Source organism: Palaemon carinicauda, chromosome 6, assembly GCF_036898095.1.
Source record: "Palaemon carinicauda isolate YSFRI2023 chromosome 6, ASM3689809v2, whole genome shotgun sequence".
Classification (NCBI taxonomy): domain Eukaryota; kingdom Metazoa; phylum Arthropoda; class Malacostraca; order Decapoda; family Palaemonidae; genus Palaemon; species Palaemon carinicauda.
This window is the reverse complement of record NC_090730.1, coordinates 166,904,732-166,924,376: the sequence shown is the minus strand read 5'-3', so window position 1 is coordinate 166,924,376 and position 19,645 is coordinate 166,904,732. Positions and strand designations below refer to the sequence as shown.

General features: G+C 46.5%; 1 protein-coding gene across 1 annotated transcript in view; it reads left to right on the top strand.

The window, feature by feature from the left end:
• dare (NADPH:adrenodoxin oxidoreductase, mitochondrial) overlaps window positions 1–19,645 on the top strand; it is an 85,002-nt gene that overhangs the window by 44,307 nt on the left and 21,050 nt on the right. Inside the window, exons 4-5 of the mRNA XM_068375666.1 lie at window positions 4,679–4,894; window positions 13,221–13,413. Of these exons, the coding sequence (XP_068231767.1) occupies window positions 4,679–4,894; window positions 13,221–13,413 (409 nt within the window). The remainder of the gene's footprint in view (window positions 1–4,678; window positions 4,895–13,220; window positions 13,414–19,645) is intronic.

Here is a 19,645-nt window from a genome sequence, read left to right as displayed (position 1 = left end):
TAGCGTTGCAACAAGAGGTGTCGCTCTTGCTACAAAAGGGAGCGGTAGTCATAGTCCGGGACCATCAATCCCCGGGCTTCTACAACCGTCTCTTCCTGGTAGCGAAGAAGACAGGAGGTTGGAGACCGGTGCTGGACGTCAGTGCTCTCAATGCTTTTGTCACCAAGCAGACGTTCACGATGGAGACGACGAAGTCGGTCCTAGCAGCGGTCAGGAAGGAGGACTGGATGGTCTCGTTAGACCTGAAAGACGCGTACTTTCACGTCCCCATCCATCCAGACTCCCAACCTTTCCTAAGGTTCGTCTTTGGAAAGGTTGTGTACCAGTTCCAAGCCCTGTGCTTTGGCCTAAGCACGGCACCTCTTGTGTTTACCAAACTGATGAGGAATATTGCCAAATTCCTTCACTTGGCAGACATCAGAGCCTCCCTCTATTTGGACGACTGGCTTTTAAGAGCTCCGTCAAGTCGTCGCTGTCTGGAGAATCTCAGATGGACTATGGATCTGACCAAGGAATTGGGCCTCCTGGTCAATATAGAGAAGTCCCAACTCGTCCCATCCCAGACCATTGTCTATCTAGGTATGGAGATTCAGAGTCGAGCTTTTCGGGCTTTTCCGTCGGCCCCAAGGATCAATCAAGCCCTAGAATGCATCCAGAGCATGCTGAGAAGGAACCGATGTTCTGTCAGGCAGTGGATGAGTCTAACAGGGACACTTTCATCGCTGGCCCAGTTCATCGAGTTAGGGAGACTCCACCTCCGCCCCCTTCAGTTTCATCTAGCTGCTCACTGGAGAAAGGACATGACGCTAGAGGCGGTCTCAGTGCCTGTTTCCGAAGAGATGAGGTCTACACTGACGTGGTGGAAGAACAGCATTCTTCTCAAGGAAGGTCTACCATTGGCTGTTCAGACCCCCGACCACCGTCTCTTCTTGGACGCATCGGACACGGGCTGGGGTGCGACACTGGACGGACAGGAATGCTCGGGCACGTGGAATCAGGAGCAAAGGACACTTCACATCAACTGCAAGGAGCTTTTGGCAGTTCATCTGGCCTTGATAACCTTCAAGTCCCTCCAGCTAAGCAAGGTGGTGGAGGTGAACTCCGACAACACCACAGCCTTGGCTTACATCTCCAAGCAAGGAGGGACTCATTCGAGGAAGTTGTTCGAGATCGCAAGGGACCTCCTCATTTGGTCAAAAGATCGAAAGCTTTCGCTGGTAACGAGGTTCATTCAGGGCGACATGAATGTCATGGCAGATCGCCTCAGCCGGAAGGGTCAGGTCATCCCCACAGAGTGGACCCTTCACAAGAATGTTTGCAACAGACTATGGGCCCTGTGGGGTCAGCCCACCATAGATCTATTCGCTACCTCGATGACCAAGAGGCTCCCGATGTATTGTTCTCCGATTCCAGACCCAGCAGCAGTTCACGTGGATGCCTTTCTGCTGGATTGGTCCCATCTAGACCTGTATGCGTTCCCTCCGTTCAAGATTGTCAACAGGGTACTTCAGAAGTTCGCCTCTCACGAAGGGACACGGTTGACGTTGGTTGCTCCCCTCTGGCCTGCGAGAGAGTGGTTCACCGAGGTACTGCAATGGCTAGTGGACGTTCCCAGGACTCTTCCTCTAAGAGTGGACCTTCTGCGTCAGCCTCACGTAAAGAAGGTACACCCAAGCCTCCACGCTCTTCGTCTGACTGCCTTCAGACTATCGAAAGACTCTCAAGAGCTAGAGGCTTTTCGAAGGAGGCAGCCAGAGCGATTGCCAGAGCAAGGAGGACATCCACTCTCAGAGTCTATCAGTCAAAATGGGAAGTCTTCCGAAGCTGGTGCAAGGCGAATGCAGTTTCCTCAACCAGTACCTCTGTAACACAGATAGCTGACTTTCTGTTACATCTAAGGAATGTAAGATCCCTTTCAGCTCCTACGATCAAGGGCTACAGAAGTATGTTGGCAGCAGTCTTCCGCCACAGAGGCTTGGATCTTTCCTCCAACAAAGATCTACAGGACCTCCTTAGGTCTTTTGAGACCTCAAAGGAACGTCGGTTGTCCACACCAGGCTGGAACCTAGACGTGGTTTTAAGGTTCCTGATGTCATCAAGATTCGAACCGCTTCAATCAGCCTCTTTTAAGGATCTCACATTAAAGACTCTTTTCCTCGTTTGCTTAGCAACAGCTAAAAGAGTCAGTGAGATCCACGCCTTCAGCAGGAACGTAGGTTTTACATCTGAAACGGCTACATGTTCCTTGCAGCTCGGTTTCTTGGCTAAAAACGAGCTTCCTTCGCGTCCTTGGCCCAAGTCGTTCGAGATCCCAAGCCTGTCCAACTTGGTGGGGAACGAACTAGAGAGAGTACTTTGCCCAGTAAGAGCTCTTAAGTACTATTTAAGACGGACAAAGCCATTACGAGGACGATCAGAAGCTTTATGGTGTTCTATCAAGAAGCCTGCTTTACCGATGTCTAAGAACGCAGTTTCTTACTACATCAGGCTTCTGATTAGAGAGGCACATTCTCATCTGAAGGAAGAAGACCTTGCTTTGCTGAAGGTAAGGACACATGAAGTTAGGGCTGTCGCTACTTCAGTGGCCTTCAAACAGAACCGTTCTCTGCAGAGTGTTATGGATGCAACCTATTGGAGAAGCAAGTCAGTGTTCGCATCATTCTATCTCAAAGATGTCCAGTCTCTTTACGAGAACTGCTACACCCTGGGACCATTCGTAGCAGCGAGTGCAGTAGTAGGTGAGGGCTCAGCCACTACATTCCCATAATCCCATAACCTTTTTTAATCTTTCTCTTGAAATACTTTTTATTGTTGTTTTTTGGGTTGTACGGAAGGCTAAGAAGCCTTCCGCATCCTGGTTGATTTGGCGGGTGGTCAAATTCTTTCTTGAGAAGCGCCTAGATTAGAGGTTGTGATGAGGTCCTTTAGTATGGGTTGCAGCCCTTCATACTTCAGCACCTAGGAGTCGTTCAGCATCCTAAGAGGACCGCTAGGCTCAGTAAGGAAGACGTACTTAAAAAAGGCAGAGTAATAGTTCAAGTCGACTTCCTTACCAGGTACTTATTTATTTTATGTTTGTTATTTTGAATAACTGCTTAAATGAAATACGGGATACTTAGCTTCTATGTTAACATGTATACTGGTCTCCACCCACCACCCTGTGTGTGAATCAGCTACATGATCATCGGGTAAGATTAATATTGAAAAATGTTATTTTCATTAGTAAAATAAATTTTTGAATATACTTACCCGATGATCATGAATTTAAGGACCCTCCCTTCCTCCCCATAGAGAACCAGTGGACCGAGGAGAAAATTGAGTTCTTGTTGACAAGAAGTACTTGAGTACCTGCTCACAGATGGCGCTGTTGTGTACACCCCCACCTGTATAGCGATCGCTGGCGTATCCCGACATTAGATTTCTGTCGGGCAACGGAGTTGACAGCTACATGATCATCGGGTAAGTATATTAAAAAATTTATTTTACTAATGAAAATAACATTTTAAAGATTATCAGTTATACAGTATTGTAATTTTTAAAACTTATGTGCTATAAAATGATTTTATTTTGTCATGCCAAAATTGAGAAAATTTCAAGTCCCATTATACAGAATTTTAATTGGCTCTTATATAACAATCCTTAACATATTCTATATCACAAGGGCATATTGAAAGTAAAATTAGACCTAAAAATGTTCTGTTATATATAAACATACACTTGCAAAAACGAAATGGGTCAAAATACGTACAGTATACCCAAATAAAATTAGGCTCCAAAAAAATCTATAACGATAGGACATTCAGAATATAACAAGGTACGCAAAATATTCTGTCTTCAGAGGTATTTTCCTAAGAATTGTTACTTGTGAAAGTCTTGAGTCGTACTTGTAATCAATACATTGTGGTAACAAATAACTATAATAATAGCATCATCTGCACATTTTATTCTTTATTTTTTTACTAATAAATATTTAAAAATGAGTATCAGAACAGTAACATTGATCTCTCTCAGAATTTATTCACAATACTAACAGCATATCTCAAATAAATACTTGAAACTAAAATCTGATAATACTAACCTTGCAAAGGTTCTCGATTTACTGAATATACCATCAAGAACAATTCTTTCTCTTTTCATGTATCTGAAAAGTCTGAAAATCAAGTTTTAGAGTTTTTATATCCAAAATCCTGATTTTTTTTTTTTCTCGAGAAACTTGTATCATATAGACATTTAGAATTTAGTATGCTGAATATATTGAGTAAGCCATGTTATATTATTATTATTATTATTACTTGCCAAGCTACAACCCTGGTTGGAAAAGCAAAATGCTATAAGCCCAAGGGCTCCAATAGGGAAAAATAGCCCAGTGAGGAAAGGAAATAAGGAAATAAATAATGAGAACAATTAATAATAAATCATTCTAAAAACAGTAACAGTATTTATTAAGATTTAAGAAATGTACTAGTACACCTTACTAATTGTTTTTTATTAAGTATACTGACTGCATTGAATAAACTATATACAGTATTACAGTTGCATTGAATAAACTATATACAGTATTACAGTTGCATTGAATAAACTATATACAGTATTACAGTTGCATTGAATAAACTATATACAGTATTACAGTTGCATTGAATAAACTATATACAGTATTACAGTTTCATTAACATTTCAGGCGTACGGTAGTGCACAAGACAGAAAGCTCAATATCCCAGGCGAATCCCTTTCAAACGTATGCTCTGCAAGACGCTTTGTAGGGTGGTATAATGGTTTGCCAGAGGATGCTGATGTGAAGATCAACTTAGATGTAGAATCTGCAGTTGTGATTGGTCAGGGCAATGTTGCTGTGGATGTGGCCAGGATATTGCTGAGTCCTCTGAATGTTTTAAGAGTAAGTGGCTAGAGAATTAGAAACTTTTGTTTTAAGATGTTTCTTTTTTCTTATGAGAAATTTTGCATTAGATTTCTTGTCTTATTCAATGAAAAATGTAAAGGTATTAATAAGTTTTCAATATTAATCTTACCCGATAATCATGTAGCTGTCAACTCCGTTGCCCGACAGAATTCTACGGACGGGATACGCCAGCGATCGCTATACAAGAGGGGGGTGTACTCACCAGCGCCATCTGTGGTCAGGTACTCCAGTACTTCTTGACAACACCACCTCAATTTTTCCTCTGTCGTGCTTCCGGCAAGACCTACATGGATACGCTTATGATTTTGGAGTCTTTGTTCACGGTTTTGGTGAAGTATTGCTCTGAGATTTCAGCTTTCGCTATACAGGAAGCTTTTCCCTTAGCTTAGATAGCTTTTGGATTGATTTTGATTAATGGTATAACGATCTTTGCTTTAATTTGGAATCCCCCCTTGACTGTTCTCTGATTCAAGATGTCCGACCATTCTCAAGCTCCTACCCAAAGACGATGTAGTGTTAGGACTTGTATTAGGCGTCTTCCGAAGGCCTCGGTTGATCCTCACACCGTTTGTTCCGACTGTAGGGGAAAATCCTGTCAGTTGGAAGATCGATGTGAGGAATGTGCCGGGCTTTCGGAATTTGATTTTATTCAATTCCTCAAGTATACGACTAAGTTAGAGAGAGAGAGAGTTAGGAGGAGTTCGGCTCGCTCTTTACTTTATTCCTCCCCCCATGATCCTCAACCTTTTCCTCCCCCTGTAGTGGCTACCCCCGAACCTATTATTAGTGCTCAGCCTGATATGTCGGATGTTTTACGTGCCATTCAGGCTTTAGGTGATAAGGTGGAGTCGGTAGTGAGTGACCACAAGTTTCTCTTGGCAGATGTCAAGGAACTTAAAGTGAAAAGTGCAGTGGGAAGTGGTAGTGCCAGTGCTGTGCCTAGTGTCAGTGTCAGTGTTGCGCATGAGGATACTTCTGTGCGTGCCAGTCGTCCTCCTAGTCCGGGACCTCTTGCAAGCTCCCAAGCCCAGGGGAGAAGCAATGTCGAAGGGCAAAAGGGTTCGGCAGGCCTTGATCGGCGCACAGTAGTATCCTCAGTGGTTGCGGGCGTATCTTATAGAGATCGTCACTTCCACTCTCAGACGATTGAGCCCTTTATTTCCTCGTCTGCAGAAGATGTTTCCGGGAGGAAACGCTGGACCCAGGTCTCAAGGCCTCTTAAGCGTAAGGTCCAGACCGCGCGAGTCCAACAGCCCGGGTGTAGCCACTGGGCTAGTTCGGACTCGCCGCAGTCATCGGATGGCTGCACGCCTCCTAAGAGAGGTAAAGCGATGCCTCAACAGACCTCAACTTCTGTTAAAGCTATGCCTCAACAGACCTCAACTTCTGTTGATCCCAAGTTTGCTATGCTGCAGACTATGCAGTCGCAGCTTGCGGTGTTGATGCAGGAGTTTCAGGCAGAGAAGGTTATCACACCTCCTCCTGCGAGCGCTCCCCCACCTCTGCGCAGTCCAGCCTGCCAGACGTATGATGTTGAGGTTCCTCAAGCTACCTCCATGCGTGAGCTGCCGCATTGGGAGTTGCCAGATACCAGCGCTGTGCAGCAACCTCCACTTTCCTTGAGGCAGGAGCTTCTTGCCACGCGGCAACCTCCTCAACACTTGGGGCAGGAGCCTTATGCTTTGCAGCAACCTCCTCTACCCTTGAGGCAGGAGCCTCATGCGTTGCAACCATCCTCGAGGCAGCAACCTCTTGCGGTGCGACAACCTCCACCATCCTTGAGGCAGCAACCTCAACTCTTGCGGCAGCCACCTCCACTTTCCTCGAGGCGAGAACCTCAACTCTCGAGGCAAGCACCTCAACTCTTGAGGCTAGAACCTCAACTCGTGAGACAAGAGCCTCTCTCTGCGCAGCCACCTCAACCCTTAAGGCAAGCGCAACTCTTGAGGCAGGAACCTCATGCTATGAGACAGCCACCTCAACGCATGCAGCAACCACATTCTTCTCAGCTTGAGCCGCTTCCTATTCAACCTGAACCGCAGACTATGCAGCATGAGCCTCATGCTTTACAGCATTCGCCTCTCACCACGCTTGCTCCTCAGACCCCCGCAGAACCTCCTTCATCCCAGCCTCAGGACTTTGTCATTACCAGCCCTCATCCTCTTCAGCAGAGTCTTGAGGATGAATCCGCTAGTGCGCATGCACCCGTTCTTCAGGATTCAGCCATTCAGCATACTGCTTTATCGTTACCTCTCGCTTCTCAACACTCAGGTGATGAGGTTTCTGAGGATGAAGCGGCTCACCTGGATGATCCTTCATCTGATGTGGAGGAACCCAAGTCATTGCCACCCTCCATTGACTTTCGCAAGGTCCTTACTCTTTTCAGAGAGTTATACCCTGAACACTTTGTTTCTGCTACCCCTCGTTCTCCTCCATCCGAGTTCTCTCTAGGCATGCAACCTGTTAAGTCTGCCTACACTAAGCTTGTCTTCGCTAGATCATCAAAGAGAGCTTTGAGAATGTTAGGGGATTGGTTGCAGTCCAAGCAGCAACTGGGAAAGACGTCTTTTATGTTTCCGCCTCCTAAGCTGGCTTCTAAGGCGGGCGTCTGGTATGCCACGGGAGAGGAACCAGGCTTGGGGGTCCCTGCCTCTGCCCAGGCTGACTTCTCAAGTTTGGTTGACTCTCCACGAAGGTCGGCTATGAGACGCTCTAAGGTCTGCTGGACCTTTTCTGACCTGGACCACTTCTTAAAGGGAGTCTTTCGCGCCTTTGAAATTTTTAATTTCCTCGACTGGTGCCTGGGGGCCTTGAGCAAGAAGACTGCCCCTTCTGACAAAGACTCGGCCATGCTGATCATGTCCTGTATGGACAAAGCAATTCGCGATGGTTCCGGCGAACTTGCCTCTATGTTTGTATCGGGAGTCCTCAAGAAAAGGGAACAACTTTGCTCCTTCCTTTCCACTGGTATCACCTCTTGCCAAAGGTCACAGTTACTTTTTGCTCCTCTTTCTAAGTTCCTGTTTCCTGAGGATCTTATCAAGGAAATGTCTGCGGCTCTTATACAGAAGGATACGCATGACCTCGTGGCCTCTTCAGCACGGAAGGCTAAGGTTGCACCTTCAGTACCAAGAACTTACCGCACCCCAGTGGCTGATACTCCTGCTACCAGATTTATTCCGCCCTTTCGTGGCAGAGCCCCCAGCCGAGGAAGTACCCGCCCAGACGGTCACAGGGGCAGGTCCAAGAAAGGTACCAAGTCTTCGAAAAGCAAACATTGACTCTCCTCCTCTCCAGACAGCCGTAGGAGCCAGACTCAAGACCTTCTGGCAAGCTTGGGAAAGAAGAGGTGCAGACGCCCAGTCTGTCAAGTGGCTAAGGGAGGGTTACAGGATCCCATTCTGCCGCAATCCCCCTCTGACCACTTCTCCCATCAACCTCTCTCCCAACTACAAGGAAAAGGACAAGAGGCTAGCGTTACATCAAGAGGTGTCGCTCCTGTTACAGAAGGAGGCAGTGGTGATAGTCCGGGATCATCAATCCCCGGGCTTTTACAACCGTCTCTTCCTGGTGGCCAAGAAGACAGGAGGTTGGAGACCGGTGCTGGACGTCAGTGCGCTCAATGCTTATGTCACCAAGCAGACGTTCACTATGGAGACGACGAAGTCGGTCCTAGCAGCGGTCAGGCAGGAGGACTGGATGGTCTCGTTGGATCTGAAAGACGCCTACTTTCACGTCCCCATTCATCCAGACTCCCAACCTTTTCTGAGATTCGTTTTTGGAAAGGTTGTGTACCAATTCCAAGCCCTGTGTTTTGGCCTAAGCACGGCACCTATGGTGTTTACGCGACTGATGAGGAATATTGCCAAATTCCTCCACTTGGCGGACATCAGAGCCTCCCTTTATTTAGACGACTGGCTTTTAAGAGCCCCCACAAGTCGTCGCTGTCTGGAGAGTCTCAGATGGACTTTGGACTTGACCAAGGAACTGGGTCTTTTGGTCAACTTAGAGAAGTCCCAGCTTATTCCTTCCCAAACCATCGTTTACCTGGGAATGGAGATTCGGAGTCAAGCTTTTCGGGCTTTTCCGTCGGCCCCAAAAATCAACCAAGCCCTAGAGTGCATCCTGAGCATGCTGAAGAGGAACAGATGCTCGGTGAGACAGTGGATGAGTCTAACAGGGACCCTGTCATCGTTAGCCCTGTTCACCGAGTTAGGGAGACTCCACCTCCGCCCCCTTCAATACCATCTAGCAGCTCACTGGGACAAGAATATGACGCTCGAAGCGGTCTCTATTCCTGTTACCAAAGAGATGAAGACCACTCTCATGTGGTGGAAGAGCAACATCCTTCTCAAGGAGGGTCTCTCGTTAGCTGTTCAGACCCCCAATCTTCATCTCTATTCGGACGCATCAGACTCGGGCTGGGGCGCGACCTTGGACGGACAGGAATGCTCGGGAACATGGAACAAGGAACAGGAAACGCTTCACATCAATTGCAAGGAGTTGTTGGCAGTACATCTGGCCTTAATGAACTTCAAGTCCCTCCTGCTAAGCAAGGTGGTGGAGGTGAACTCCGACAACACCACAGCCTTGGCGTACATCTTCAAGCAGGGAGGGACTCATTCGAGGAAGCTGTACGAGATAGCAAGGGACCTCCTCATTTGGTCAAGAAGTCGAAACCTCACGCTGGTAACGAGATTCATTCAAGGCAATATGAATGTCTCGGCAGATCGCCTCAGCAGGAAGGGTCAAGTCATCCCCACAGAATGGACCCTTCACAAGAACGTGTGCAACAGGCTTTGGGCCTTGTGGGGTCAGCCAACGATAGATCTGTTCGCTACCTCGATGACCAAGAGGCTCCCATTGTACTGTTCCCCAATCCCAGACCCGGCAGCAGTTCACGTGGATGCTTTTCTGCTGGATTGGTCCCACCTCGATCTATATGCATTCCCGCCGTTCAAGATCATCAACAGAGTTATTCAGAAGTTCGTCTCTCACGAAGGGACACGGCTGACGTTGGTTGCTCCCCTTTGGCCTGCAAGAGAATGGTTCACAGAGGTACTGCAATGGCTGGTCGACGTTCCCAGGACTCTCCCTCTAAGAGTGGACCTTCTACGTCAACCTCACGTAAAGAAGGTACACCCAAGCCTCCACGCTCTTCGTCTGACTGCCTTCAGACTATCGAAAGACTCTCTAGAGCTTGAGGCTTTTCGAAGGAGGCAGCCAGAGCGATTGCCAGAGCAAGGAGGATACCCACTCGCAGAGTCTATCAATCCAAGTGGGAAGTCTTCCGAAGCTGGTGCAGAGCCAATGCAGTTTCCTCTACCAGTACCTCTGTAACCCAAGTTGCTGACTTCCTGTTGCATCTTAGGAATGTTAGATCTCTTTCGGCTCCTACGATAAAAGGGTACAGAAGTATGTTGGCAACAGTTTTCCGCCACAGAGGCTTGGATCTTTCCTCCAACAAAGATCTACAGGACATCCTTAAGTCTTTCGAGACCTCTAAAGAACGTCGCTTGTCCACTCCAGGCTGGAATCTAGACGTAGTCTTAAGGTTCCTTATGTCTCCTAGATTTGAACCTCTCCAGTCAGCCTCTTTCAAAGACCTTACTCTCAAAACTCTTTTCCTCGTCTGCCTTGCAACAGCCAAAAGAGTTAGTGAGGTTCACGCCTTCAGCAGGAACATAGGATTCACATCCGAAACAGCTACATGTTCCTTACAGCTCGGGTTTTTGGCAAAAAATGAACTTCCTTCACGTCCTTGGCCTAGGTCGTTCGAAATTCCTAGCCTTTCCAACATGGTGGGTAACGAGCTAGAGAGAGTTCTTTGCCCTGTCAGAGCTCTAAAGTACTATCTTAAAAGGTCAAAACCTATACGAGGACAATCAGAGGCCTTATGGTGTGCCATTAAGAAACCTTCGATGCCTATGTCCAAGAACGCAGTTTCGTATTACATAAGGCTTCTGATTAGAGAAGCTCATTCTCACATGAAGGATGAAGACCTTGCTTTGCTGAAGGTAAGGACACACGAAGTGAGAGCTGTGGCTACTTCGATGGCCTTCAAACAGAACCGTTCTCTGCAGAGTATTATGGATGCAACCTATTGGAGGAGCAAGTCAGTGTTTGCATCATTCTATCTCAAAGATGTCCAGTCTCTTTACGAGAACTGCTACACCCTGGGACCATTCGTAGCAGCGAGTGCAGTAGTAGGTGAGGGCTCAGCCACTACATTCCCTTAATCCCATAACCTTTTTTAACCTTTCTCTTGAATGCTTTTATTGTTGTTTTTGGGTTGTTACGGTAGGCTAAGAAGCCTTCCGCATCCTAGTTGATTTGGCGGGTGGTCAATTCTTTCTTGAGAAGCACCTAGGTTAGAGGTTGTGTAGAGGTCCTTTAGTATGGGTTGCAGCCCTTTATACTTCAGCACCTTAGAGTTGTTCAGCCTCCTAAGAGGAACGCTGCGCTCAGTAAGGAAGACGAACTTATTAAAGGCAGAGTAATGGTTCAAGTCGACTTCCTTACCAGGTACTTATAATTTCATTGTTATTTTGAATAACTGATAATATGAAATACGGGATACTTAGCTTCTTGATTAACATGTACACTGGTTTTCACCCACCCCCCTGGGTGTGAATCAGCTACATGATTATCGGGTAAGATTAATATTGAAAAATGTTATTTTCATTAGTAAAATAAATTTTTGAATATACTTACCCGATAATCATGATTTAATTGACCCACCCTTCCTCCCCATAGAGAACCAGTGGACCGAGGAAAAAATTGAGGTGGTGTTGTCAAGAAGTACTGGAGTACCTGACCACAGATGGCGCTGGTGAGTACACCCCCCTCTTGTATAGCGATCGCTGGCGTATCCCGTCCGTAGAATTCTGTCGGGCAACGGAGTTGACAGCTACATGATTATCGGGTAAGTATATTCAAAAATTTATTTTACTAATGAAAATAACATTTTTCACAAAATTTAAACACCTTTTATTTCACTAATTCAGTGTAATGAAGTATGCATGGCAACAAATTAAAGATAAAGCCAATGTAACATATAAAGAAGCAAGAAAAAAATGGTGAGGTAGAGTTATAAGAACAAATGGAATAAAAAAAGCAGAAAAATAGAACACTATATTAGTGTTAATTTGAGGAAATTTTTCAAATAAATTTGATACACAAGAATAAGAGAAAGGTTTTAAGTGTACAAGGATATTTGGTGTGCGACTGCTCTACGCCAATGCATGTCAGTTTGAAGGCTGCCGCTGTTTCTTCCCTCCTTTTGTTATTTCATTAAAACAAATTAAGACAAAATCTTAAGACCAGGTTTAAGGTCTTTACCAAGTTCATCTTCAACCCCATTCTCACATAATCACAACTGGTTTTTAGCCACTGTGTCAGTTGTTGGTGAAAGAAAGAAAAAAGTAGTGACAACAGGAACAACGACAGATACAAGATGGTTGAAAAAGGGGCATATAAATCCCAGTCCATGATCAGGCCTGCTCTTTTCCCTGTAATCCTTTCACATCAGTAGATTGGCAGCTTGAATAGTAGTGAAATGTCTCCTGTTCCTGGGAGACATTTAGGATGAAAGGGGGCTTCTCTTCTTCATACCACTTGACAACAGTTAACAATCTCAGGAACCAGAGTTATAAAGTCAGTAAGCATATGCAGCATTGCTGACACCAGTGTGTACCAGAAAAGAAAAATTCACGAATGAAGCTCTGTTGAAAGAATTACTTAACACCATCAGAATGATTTCTCCTTTCTAAGTTCTGCAAAAAACTCAAAGTGATCTATGATACACTAGTGAATCTTTCATAATGTCTGATGACATATTACTTCCCTTCAAGCATTGAAGAGGGATGTAATGATGATCAACACCTGAACCTATTCTCTTGCTTCTACCTTCCCAGCTTTTACCATTGATGATCGACTCAACTTTACCAAGCAGAGCATAAATGTTTTTGTGGTTAATGAAAGGAAAGAGACTGTGAATAATTTTTCATTTCTTGATATTCCTCAAGTAGACAAAGAAGTTCTTGGTTTTGACATATCAATGGAAGCTTTTTATAAGTGCAAATAGGTACAGATTGGCTTTACCAAGGGTGGTGAAGGGTCCTTAGGGTATGTACATGTTTAGTGTGACTATACCTTTTTCTTTTTATTTGACCATATGTAGGACTGAAATACAATATACAGAAGTCATATACTTTACTGTATAAGTTTAGTGGGATTGAGATGAAGCAATTAACTTCTGTTATACTTAATTTCAAGTTTAGTTTTATACACCCATTTTCAGAAAACGGATATACCTGAAAGTGTGTTAGACAGTCTAAGTAAAAGCCGTGTAAAACGTGTAGTATTAGTCGGTCGTCGGGGTCCAGAACATGTTGCTTTGACCATAAAAGAATTGCGAGAGATGGTCAAGCTTGAGCAGTGTCGACCGAACCTTATACCAGGAGATTATGAACATCTGAAAGCTCTTATACCAAGTGAGTAGAATATTTATCTTTGTAAATCACTGTATATGTAATTCCCTAGCTACCTTCATAGTTTTTACTAGTTATAAAGATGTACAGCATTAGAAGGCCGCATGTTTGAATATACAAAAGGTCCTCATCTTACATACATTCAGAAATACAAACACAAATCCCATTGAAAATAACAAAGATAAGGAAATACTCTAATAAAAGGGATTTTGACGAAGGAAAAATCTATTTCTGGGGAGAGACCTGTGGCGCCCGGTGAAAAGGGGTCCTTCTAATACACTTTTCTGATAAAATCTTCCAATTATACCAGAGAAAGATAAAAGCATGGAATGCAGAGGTTACAACCCTCGCGCGAGCACCTTGTGGGTGTCGTGTATAAAGCAAAGGCGCGTGAAATCCACTATTCACAGGTTGTCTTCCATTTAGTTAATTCCTTTGTCAAAGGGATGGGCCGATACAAAGGCCCTAGCCAACCTACCAGAGCCACGCCCCGACGCGAGCGCCATCTGAACAACATCCTTCTGTATTGGACATGATGGCTTGGAAAGGAAAGGGTGGGATCGTGTAAAATAAAAGGGAAGGGTTTCACCGGGCGCCACAGGTCTCTCCCCAGAAATAGATTTTTCCTTCGTCAAAATCCCTTTTCTGGGTCGACCTGTGGCGGCCGGTGAAAATGTACCAGAGAATGCCTTCCAAGCCCAACAATAACTACTAATTTAATGAGGGGAGAGTAAAAACACCATGTAAAGAAAACCATATATAATTCAGGTAAGTAAGCATAAATCATAAACTAGCCACAGGGCATAGTGAGAGTAAGGCTAAACAAACATGATAACAGGGAAGCCTCCAAGTATCAGAGTAAACATGCAACAAAACTGACATGGCTAAGAATACCCCAACACTAAAATTACGGTAAACACAATAATAGTTACAATCATATTAACCTAATATGTAATAAACTTAGGGCTAACGAACCACCAAGGAAGCGGCGTCGTGGTGCGAGTGGCGGGTAGGAGGGAGAAGAAAAGAGATGGATGAAAGGAAGAACAAGAGATCACTGGGGAGAGATACGGCTCCCAGCTGCAACCGTTGGGTATTTAAGGGCCTGTAAGTTCTTTAGATAGTGGCGTTTGAAGACCATAGGAGATTTCCAACCCGTGTACTTTTTAAGGTCATCAAAGTCCATATTTTGGAAATAATTGATGGAGGTAGCTACTGACCGGATATCATGAGCATGGGGAAATGATCCCGGATTGGCTTGTTTAATGAAGTATAAGATCTGTTGCCTAATACCACGTATGGAAATGGTGCCTCCTTGTTCTCTGATAAACAAGGGGCCAGACGATCGGGTAGCAGTCCTGGCTGAAAAGGCCCTGAGAGTAGTGACTGGACATAGAGAAGTATCTTGGAGAAGAGGAATAATCTTCCAAGGGGACCACCTATTTTGGGGGTCTTCGTTTTTAGCTAGGAACGCCCTGTCTGGAGAAAGAAGTACTTCACCTGAAGGGAGGAAATCTATGTTTTCTGAGTTTCGTGAGAGAGGTGCTAGTTCTGAGATTCTAGAACCCGAGGCCAAAGCTGTTAGAAATAAAGTCTTCCTAAGAAGAGTGATATAGGAGCAGGATTCGTTGTCCGTGTCTGATGCAAGTCTGAGGACATCATTTAGAGACCAAGAGACCTTTTGTGGACGAACCGAAGGTCGAAGTCTAGCACATGCTTTTGGAATAGACGAGAAATAAGACTCCGCTAGGTTAATGTTAAACCCAATCAGGAAGACTTTCCTCAGAGCTGACTTAATGGTGGTTATAGTGCTAGCTGCTAGGCCTTTGTCAAATATGGACCTAAAGAAGGAGATGGCTAAATTAGGAGTCATAACCGAATGGTCTGAATTCTTTAAAAAATCTGCTAGTTTCTTAACTGCCGAATCATATTGGCTTATCGTAGAGTCCCTTTTGTCTGATTCTATAAAGAGGACATTATCTGGGTCGATGTTTGCATCCTTACGAGCCGCAAACTTCATGAAATCCACAAAGTTAGGGTTTTGGCTATCCTTGAGGAATCTGACACAGTCCGAGTTTGGACCACTTGGGTCAGTTTGGGGTATGGGATCCGGAAGGGACGGAGTTTCAACTCGAGGAGGAGAGGAAACCAACTGCTCTTTGGCCAGTGAGGTGCCACTAAAGCCACTGCCCCGTTGAAGGAGCGGAGTTTGTGTAAGACTTTCAGTAGAAGATTCACTGGAGGGAATAAGTAGATCTTCTGCCAATGGTTCCAATCCAGGGTTAATGCGTCCATGGCATAAGCCTGAGGGTCCAGGTTCGGGGTCACATAACATGGGAGTTTGTGATTGAGTTGGGTCGCGAATAGATCTACCTGGAGACCTGGAACCAGCCTGAGTATCCACCGGAATGAGTGCATGTCCAGGGACCATTCCGATTCCAGTGGGCTCGTCCTGGATAATGAGTCTGCTATCACATTCTGGACTCCTGCTAGGTGAGTTGCTGACAGGAACCAGTCTTTGTCGGCTGCCAAGGCGAAGATAGTGACCAGGATCTGATTCAGGTTGGGTGATTTGGATCCCCCTCTGTTGAGGCAGTGGACTACGGCCGTGCTGTCTGAGACTACTCTGATGTGGGTCGACCTCGGAGGAAAGATTCTCTTCAGGGTCAAGAACACCGCCATGGCTTCGAGAACATTGATATGGAACTGCTTCATGGCGGGTGACCAAGAGCCCTGAAACATCTGGTGTTGGGAGTAACCCCCCTATCCACTCAGAGACGCGTCGGTATGAATTGTCACTTGTGGCGAGGGGAACTGTAGAGGAACCGATTTGGAGAGGTTCCTCCGTTCGGACCATGGTTGTAGTCTCATTTTTAAGACAGAGGGGATCTTCGAGGTCTTGTCTCTTAAAGGTATTGTCGCTCTCTTTCTCCAAACTCGATTGATGTCTTTGAGTTTGGCTTTTAATAGGAGATCGGTCAGTGAGGCAAATTGGAGAAGGCCGAGGATTCGTTCTAAAGCTCTTCTGGACACCTGTCTGTGTTTGAGAAAGTTCCTGACCTTGGAAGCTATCTCCCTTACCTTCTTGGGAGGAAGGGAGAGTCTGTGCTTTGAAAGGTCCCAACGGATGCCTAACCATTCGAAGTGGCTTGATGGTTGTAGGCGAGACTTTCGGAGATTGACTTGGAAGCCCAGTTTGGCGAAAAAGTGGAGTACCTTCGACGTAGCTCTGTTGCATTCCTGGTTTGACTGGGCCCAAATGAGCCAATCGTCCAGATAGGCGATGATCTGTATCCCTTGGTTTCTGAGTTGTTCGAGCACCGTCTCCCCCAGTTTCGTGAATATCCTGGGGGCAATGCTGAGACCGAAGGGCATGACTTTGAATGCAAAGGCTTTCTTGCCGAGACGGAAGCCTAGGTAAGGAGAGAAGTTTCGAGCTACTGGGACATGATAATAGGCGTCGGTAAGATCGATAGAGGTGGTGATGGCCCCACGGGGAAGTAAGGTCCGTACCTGAGAGATAGTCAGCATACGGAACTTGTCGCAAAGGATGTAAGAGTTGAGCTTCGACAAGTCCAGAACTACCCTCAACGCCGACGAGTCTTTCTTCGGGACTGTAAACAGGCGGCCTTGGAATTTCAGGGATCGAACCCGTTTGATTGCTTTCTTCTTGAGTAACTCTGCGGTGTACTCTTCCAGGATGGGAGTGGGTCTCTGGAAGAAGGTCACTGGTGGAGGAGGGGATCCCTGTGACCATTTCCAACCCAAGCCCCTGGATATTATGCTGTGAGCCCATGGACTGAAGGTCCAATGGTCTCGGAAGTGATAAAGTCTCCCTCCTACCGGCATCACATCATTGGGAGGGAGTGAACCTAGGTCCCCTCCCTCCACGGGCACCCCTTGCTCTAGGTCCGCCGCGTTGGCGGAACTGTCCTCTACCTCTGAAACTTCCTCTCTGGTATCCACGAAAGGAACCGGAGGATTCGTAGGCAGGGTTGTATGCAGGAGAGGACATCCAAGAGGGGTTGGGCTGTGTATCAGGGGGAGCAGTGAGGTAGACTACCTGCTGAGGGGGAGCCGGTTGTTGAGAAGTCGAGGCAACGGAAGACTGTGGGGACGAGTTACCCCGGACCGTCTTGTAGGGACTAAACCTCTGCTTCTTCTTGAAGAACGTCTGTTTCTGGGGTTCGAACCTCCTTTTGGCTGAGAGAACCCACCTTACCTGCAAATTTTGGTTTGCCCTCGCCGCGTCCTGAAGAACCTTATCAACTTCGGTCTGAGGGAAGAGGGTCTTACCCCAGCAGGAGGACGCTATCAGCCTGTTCGGTTCATGTCTGATGGAGGCCTCAGACAGAACGAACTTCCTGCAACTAACTCGAGCCGACCAGAAGTCATGGAGGTCTATTTGGTAGGACAGTAGCTGGTTCTTTGTGGCGACTCTGAACAGCGTTTCCTCTGGGTAAAGCGATGCTAGGGACTCCATGGAGGTGATGGATTGGAGGGACCTAGCTAGTCTAGTACGGGTCTCGAACTCAGTTTTGAGAAGACTCTCTATTAATCTGGGAAGCTTCTCAGAGAATAGAGTAGAGGCACAGTCCGGGTCTAGCTTCCCCACTGTGAAGGTAGACGCCGCGTCATCCCAGGTTGCAGAGGTACCCGGAATAAGCAAAGAGGTGGGGTCCGTCTCTTTGAGAGCCGGCATGGAGGAGCCTTCCTTGATGGCCTGTATAGTCAGCTCTGTGACTTTGTCTATGAGCGGAAAAGAGATGGAGGCCGCTGTCGTAAAAATAGTGTAGGCACCTTTGTGTGGGGTGAGCTTGGAGTTAATACACCCCCACTCTGATAGTGTTCTGGCCCAGATAGCCTGGGCCTGCTCTTTTGGAAATATCACCGTTTCCTTCGGTACCTTGTCCATACGGGCCAATGCATGTTCCTTTAAGCGTACGAAGCCATTGAACGGGAATTCTAGGCCCTCTAGAGGGCGGGTGCCTATGCCCTCCAGAGTTAGGGAACCATCTAAGAATGGGGCATGCAAGGCAAACCGCCAAGGATTGTTTTTATCGAAGCGCGGTAGCTTCGATGCGTCTGGGGCGGAAGGGGGAGGAAGCTGAGTTCCGGCGCGGATCAGAGTAGCCATCATATCCTTAATCTCTGTCATCGCCCCAGACTGATGTTGAAGTTGTTCTCTGACCAAATCTCTGACCAGTTCGACGGGGAAGAGATCGCCCCAGGGTACCTGAAAGCCACCCGTTGGTTTTGTCTTGGATTTGGTAGACTTAGACTTCTTAGGAGTCGTGGTTTTACGAGGAGCAATATGAATATCAGGAGCTGTCGAGGGTCCGGGGACCGGTGACGTTGATACTGGCAAAGCTGAAGTCTTATAAGTTCGAAGTGGCTTCACCTTGGGTCGTACGGAGGCAGAGGGATCCCGAGGAGAAGCCTAGAGTTATCAAAACCTAGAAAGGAAGAGGTAGAAGAGGGAGTAGGAGAGAAAAGGGTTTCCACCAACTCGGCACCACTTACCTGCTCGTCCCTGGGTTCTACGTCTATATCCAGATCTGCCACGTCCAGCGGTACGAGGGGTTCGTCCTCCGCGGAAATGGTGGCCCTGACTTCTTCAATTAAGGGGGCAGCAACTTCAGGGGAGACTGCAGCAGTAGTCGAGCCTGGGAAGAGACGGGAGGCCATGTCTCCATCGAGGAGATAGGGTGCGCCAGACGGGGCATTCCTGCCGAAGGCCGACACCCAAGGACGAAGAGTAGCCCTTGCTGATCGAAGAGAGACATCATCGGCCTGAAAGATTTGCAGTGATTAGTGATGCAGGAGGGGGTTTGCTCTCCAAAATATGCTGTGTATATCATATTAATGGCTAAATTAGTGTCTGCCAACGAGAAATAAGGAACTAAAGGAAAACCCACTTACATCATCGTTCAGTAGAATTGACGACAGGTCGTAACAGAGCGAGCGCAAATCCAGGAACCAGACCATATATTGGGCCTGTCCCGGTTCCCGGATAAAGGGGATGGAGCAGTGCGCATGGGACCGACAGAGGTCATGCCCAACGGGGTCGTTGAACGAGGCAGGGCATCCTTCGGCAGTACAACAGACCTTCTGTAAAAGAAAGGAGACATGAGTCTGGTGTTCCTTGAAACTCTGATAAGGGGTTAAAAAACCCTATTATTATAGAGCTCCGGCTCTCACTGAATTCCCTAAGCTCCAATATTGCATTTAACTA